This window comes from Ceratotherium simum, chromosome 8 (genome assembly GCF_057802395.1).
Source record: "Ceratotherium simum simum isolate JZ-2026a chromosome 8, ASM5780239v1, whole genome shotgun sequence".
NCBI lineage: Eukaryota > Metazoa > Chordata > Mammalia > Perissodactyla > Rhinocerotidae > Ceratotherium > Ceratotherium simum.
The window spans coordinates 71,731,883-71,737,882 of NC_141907.1; the positions used below are offsets into that span (position 1 = coordinate 71,731,883).

At 39.2% G+C, this 6,000-nt stretch overlaps 1 protein-coding gene across 3 annotated transcripts in view; it reads left to right on the forward strand.

Annotated features, from left to right (window-relative positions):
• NUDT9 (nudix hydrolase 9) overlaps positions 1-4,580 on the forward strand; it is a 29,470-nt gene extending 24,890 nt beyond the window's left edge. For 2 of the 3 annotated variants that reach the window (XM_087434562.1, XM_004430930.3), the window contains one exon: positions 4,087-4,580. In XM_087434562.1, the coding sequence (XP_087290688.1) occupies positions 4,087-4,331 (245 nt within the window). In that variant the 3' untranslated portion in view covers positions 4,332-4,580. Of the gene's footprint in view, positions 1-4,065 lie in introns of all 3 variants that reach the window. The other variant, XM_087434561.1, reaches the window with a different exon arrangement.
• Positions 4,581-6,000: the final 1,420 nt, after the last annotated feature.

The window sequence follows — 6,000 nt, forward strand, 5'->3', positions numbered from 1 at the left end:
GGTTTGGATCCCAGGCACGCACCGACGCACCGCTTGTTAAGCCATGCTGTGGTGGTGTCCCATATAAAGTAGAGGAAGATGGGCACGGATGTTAGCCCAGGGCCAGTCTTCCTCAGCAAAAAGAGGAGGATTGGCAACAGATGTTATCTCAGGGCTGGTCCTCCTCACACACACACACACACAAAAATTGATTATGATCTTTAATTTATAACATTGATCACTTCTCTTGCATTACATTGCTAAATTGGATGACTTTTAAATATTTTGTTTTCATCTGTAGCATAATGAAATGAGAGTACCATATCAGGTACCACTGAATATTCTACTCTTGGCTCTTTGCTGAGATGCGTAACCTTGTATACATCACTTGTTCTCTTGGACTCAGTGTTTTCACTTATGAAATGAGCTGGAACTAGATCTGTCACTTTTACATTCTGTGCTTTTGCTCGTTGAACTTGGGAGAAACTCCCAGCACCTTTTCCGTTACTTCTATCCAACTACTCTAAGCAAGATATTAGAAGAGTTCATCTTTGTGGTATTGAGAACTTAGAGGAAATATTTCAGAGGGAGAAATATTCAAATGTAATGTAGAAGCAGGTCTGTATGACTTAAGTACTGATAAATTTGTTAGCTAATTATTTTTGGACTTAAAAACAATAACTGATTCTCTAGCGGTTGATTATATAGTTTATGAGTTGTTCAAATCACTGTTTTCACCCTTCCTTTCTCTTTAAATTAAAAAAAATTTCTCATGATAATTCAAAATCTCTGCCATATCTGAGTCTGATTGTGATGCTTGCTTTGTCTCCTCAGACCATGCTTTTTGCCTTTTAGCATGCCTTGTAGTTTTTCTTGAAAAGTGGTTGTGATGTATCTGGTAAAAGGGACAGAGGCGAATAGGCCTTTGGTGTGAGGTTTCGTGTTTATCACTAGGAGTTGGACTGTGCTCACTGTTTGCTGTAGCTGTAGGTATAGGTGTCAGAGGCTAAAATTTCCTCTCGTGTCCCTGTTTTCGTCTTCTCTATTGTCTTTGAGACTTCTAGAGACTTCTAGTCTAGAGACTTCTTCTTACATAAGGTCTGAGCTGTGCAGTTCTCTCAGGTGTGTTCCCCTGTTATTAGACAGGAGCCCTGCTGATGTGGTGGTCAGGTGTGGGGGGAGGGAAATCATAGGAGCACCTATGATTAGGTCTTAGTCTGTTAGCGAGTCTGTGCCTCTGGGCTGTGATCTTCACAACTGCTTCTCAGCTTTCCCCTCCACCCTCACTCTTCTGAAGTGAGGCAGGAGGGCTAGAGGGAACTAGAGTTTGGTATTTCCCTTCCCCTAGGTAGGTTAGGCCTTGGTAAAATAGTTTTCCTTTAGGGCAGAATGCTCTGGGTATATTTCAAAATGGTTACTTTCCCCCTTTCCCTGCTGGAAGCAAGTGGAGATTTTTTTTCTCCAGTCTTCACCCTGAGAACCTGCTGGCATTTCTGGAGGTAAAACTCATGAAAATGGGCCCTCCCGTGCATCCCAAGATGGAGCCTTCAGGAGATTTTATCACTCAAGCTGGTCCACAGATCAGTTTCCAGAAATTAGTCAATTACCTTTTAGATGTTCCTACCAGTTGCTGGCTCCAGTGGTGGGCTTCTCTTCCTGGTAAGTTGTGATTCTCTGTATTTGCCTGTCTCTCTGGTTTTTGGGGTGGCAGTGCGCTGTGACCTCAGTTCTCTGATGGATCTCAGAAGAGTTGTTGATTTTCAGTTTGTTCAGCTTTTTCCTTGTTGTGAGCGTGGGAGTGATGACTTCTAAGCTCTTTACATGTCAGGTTGGAACTCTTTAAACCTTTTAGAATTTTGTTTTGTGTAATTTATTAGGTGACCAGAAGGGGAGAGGAGTAAAAGAACTTTTTATACATTGTTAGTTCTGATACAGAGCATGTTAGAGGACCCTGTTGTTTAGATAATCAGATATTTCCACGTAACTTTTGGATTCAGGTTTTCTTTGATTCTGGTACTCATTGATGGTTGGATGTTGTAGCTGCAATGAGGATACACACTTTAGTATTTCATCTAGTATGTCATTTTAGTATTGAAATTTAGAAACCTGTGTGCTAAAACATTTGATTGGTTCTTTTCTTTTAAGAAGTAGCTTTATTATTTTATTATAAAGATAAAGCTAATACTTGTTAATAATAATTTATTTAGAAAATAGATGATATAAAGGGGAAAATTTAAAAAGCACTAATTATTTCATTTCCTAAGGATAATCATTGTTAACATTTTGGTTTATCTTCTTTCAGACTTCGTATAGCTGTTTTTAAAATAAAAATGAGGGCCGGCCCGGTGGCGCAAGCGGTTAAGTGTGAGCGCTCTGCTGCGGTGGCCCAGGGTCCGCCGGTTCGGATCCTGGGCGCGCACCGACACACCGCTTGTCAAGCCATGCTGTGGCGGCATCCCATGTAAAGTGGAGGAAGACGGGCATGGATGTTAGCCCAGGGCCAGTCTTAATCAGCAAAAAAAAAAGAGGAGGATTGGCAGATGTTAGCTCAGGGCCAATCTTCCTCACACACAAAAAAATAAATAAAAATAAAAATGAGCTCATACTGTACATTCTGTTTTGTTACTTGATGCTTTCACTTAAAAATATATTATGGACATCTTTCCATGTCAGTATATACAGACGTGCTTCATGTTTAATGACTATATGGGAGTCCCTTGTGTAGCTGTCCCATCACTTATTTAATCTGTGCCCTATAGATGGAAAGTTTGGTTATGTCTATTTTTTTTCTTTTGTGAGGAAGATCAGCCCTGAGCTAACATCCATGCCAGTCCTCCTCTTTTTTTTGCCGAGGACGACCAGCTCTGAGCTAACATCTGTTGCCAATCCTCCTCCTTTCCTCCCCACTCCCAAAGCCCCAGTAGATAGTTGTATGTCATAGTTGCACATCCTTCTAGTTGCTGTTTGTGGGATGCTGCCTCAGCATGGCCGGACACGTGGTGCGTCGGTGTGCACCCGGGATCCGAACCCGGGCCGCCAGTAGCTGAGCGCATGCACTTAACTGCCAAACCACAGGGCTGGCCCCTGGTTATGTCCATTTTTTTCTTTTTGGTTATAAATAATGTGACCTTGAATATTTTAACAAGCTTGCCTTTTTATTTCTTTAGGATAAATTCTTTGAAGTGGAATTACTCAAATGTGTTTTTTTTTTTTTTTTTTTTTGTGAGGAAGATCAGCCCTGAGCTAACGTCCATGCCAATCCTCCTCTTTTTGCTGAGGAAGACTGGCCCTGGGCTAACATCTGTGCCTATCTTCCTCTGCTTTATATGGGATGCCACCACAGTGTGGCCTGACAAGTGGTGCATTGGTGGCTGCCCGGGATCCGAACCCGGGCCGCCAGCGGGGGAGCGTGTGCACTTAACTGCTAGGCCATGGGGCTGGCCCACTTGATTGTTTATTGTATTCTCAATGCCTAGTACCGAGTCTGGTGTATAAGAGGCACTCTGGTGTTTGTTGAATGAATGCTCATAAAGAGCATTTGATTTTTAAAAGCTCTTGATAAACATTGCCAAATTGTCCTACAGAAGTATGCCTTTTACATTACCAACAGTGATTGAGAGCACTTATTTTTTGATAATTATAATTACAAATATTTTAGTAAATATATTTATATGTATTTATAAATATAATTATAAATATTTTATGGTTTCTGGTTTGGTGTCATGCTTAGAAAAGTCCACTTACCTTAAGACTTTAAAATGAGTCCAGCAGTAATTGTTTGTTTCATTTTTTTACATTTAAATCTCTAATCCCTCTGGAATTTATTTTGATGTGAGGTTTCATGCTTATTTAATAGGAACTCTTCTTTTTTTTGGATAATATTCTTTCTTATAAAGAGAAAAGCTTTCCTGCTGGTGCCACTACTAAAAATTTAGAAACTTGGTTAAAATATTTGGAAAATTTGAGACATTCTTTTAATTCACTTGGCCACCTAATACAATGATGATTTAAGATTATTTTTAGCAGGAATACTTGAAGATATAGAGTTGTGCTGAAAAAGAAATTAATAAATGAATTACTTGGTAGTGTTTTTTCTTTGGTAACCAGGTGAAATACTGGATAACCTTACCCTAGAAGCTGGAGATGATGCTGGAAAAGTGAAATGGGTGGACATCAGTGATAAACTCAAGCTTTATGCCAGTCACTCTCAATTCATCAAACGTGTGGCAGAGAAACGAGATGCACACTGGAGTGAGAACTCTGAAACTGACTGCGGTGGTCATAGCTCAAAATCTCCACGTAAGCCAAAGGCCAAGAGAGGAGCGGGTGCTGAAAAGAAGGCAGTAATATAAAAAGGTCAGAGCAGGTCACTTTCACATTATTTTGTTCACTTTCAAAATGATTTGCATTTATTTGCATCGAATAAAATTAGTAAATATGCTGAAATGGAACACAGAATATTCTGCTTTCCAGTCAAAAGGAATATAAACAATCATATTTTGTATGCATTCTCTATAAGCATGGCTGTAAACCAAATTTAAACAACTGATGTTTTTTGAAGAATTAAATCTGAATAAAGAGAAATTTCGGATCAACCATAACTTCTGCCTTCCGTCTAGTTCATGTTTGTCAGTTCTTTTTTTTTCCCATTGATCTTCTGAGCTCCGAAGGATGTTCCCTCCATGTCAAGCTCCTTTAGGAGAAGCAACACCGTTGTCTAATCTGATTTATCTTTAAATTATTTGCTTCACATTTTGCTTCATATAATCTTGTTGAAGATGATTTCAAAAATGGGAACCTTATGTATTCTTAACTTGAGAGTCATCAGTTTTATGAGGAAATTTTAGTCACTCTTTTAGTCAATAAAGATCAAGATCAGTGAACAAGAGCTCATTGTCTTATTTTCAAAAAGTCTGAATTAAAAAATGTGTCCAGTAAATTAGTAATTTAAATTGATTTAAATATTTATTTCACACTACTGTAATTGTATTTGTCATAAGTGAACTAAAAATAGATGTTCAGAGAGGAATTGAAATCAGACGGAGACAGAGGGAGGTCTGGGAGTTGAAGTGTTTTTTGTTAGGAAGGGAATGTTAAGGATTGAAATAGGTTTTTGAGAGACTCACTGTTAACATAGTTCCCAGAGGAAAGGAAAGAGTTGGTGTTCTAGGTGTTGCTGGAAGCAGGGAAGAAGGAGGAAAGTAACACTGCCTCGTCTCAGGGACGTGTGTATCACATTCTGGTTGAGATCTCCGAGATATCTGGCTGGTTGGCAAGGTCCCATGATATTAACTCCTGTCAGCCTGAAGTAGGGACTGGCCTAATTCCATCTTCGTTCAGCTGGACTACACATAGGACATCTGAAGAAAAGGAGGCTTAGGGGACAGAGGCATGGTTGTTTTCTTTTCTTCAGACATTTGAAAAAGGCCTTCGGCTTACTCTGTAGCTAGAGGACAGACGTAGGGCTAAGGTAAATCAAAAGGGTCTTTTTTTTTTTCCAATTTAATGTCAAAACTCCTTTGGTGGTAAACCTGAACAGTTGAACTGACAGGAGGCTTTTTCCCCCATAGTGTGACTAAGTTTTGCTGAGAAACATTAGAATGTTTGATTTCAGGATGCTGCCTCAAACCCCTCTGGAAGAGTTATAAGGTTTATATATGGTATTAATTTTGTAAAATCCATAAAATCCTGGTCCCTGGGTATGTAATAAGGGACTTGTGGTTGACAAGGATGTCCTGCTCATTAGGTGAGGGGTAGGATGACCTCTCAGCATGAGAGAGTCTGATTCTACTTTTACTCTTTGGCAGGAGGAAATTGCTTCTTCCTGGCACTGATATAATTCTGTAAAATCAAAACTGCTTACAAAGGCTCTTGAGAAAGTTTGAACAACTCCCTGAAGAATGACATTTCCTTATGTGTAATAGTTTTGATACATTTAAATTGACATTAGTAAAGATCTTAGCTTATATTAAAATTTTATTTAAAGAATGAAGCACATGGTCTATAGATAATAAATTCTTG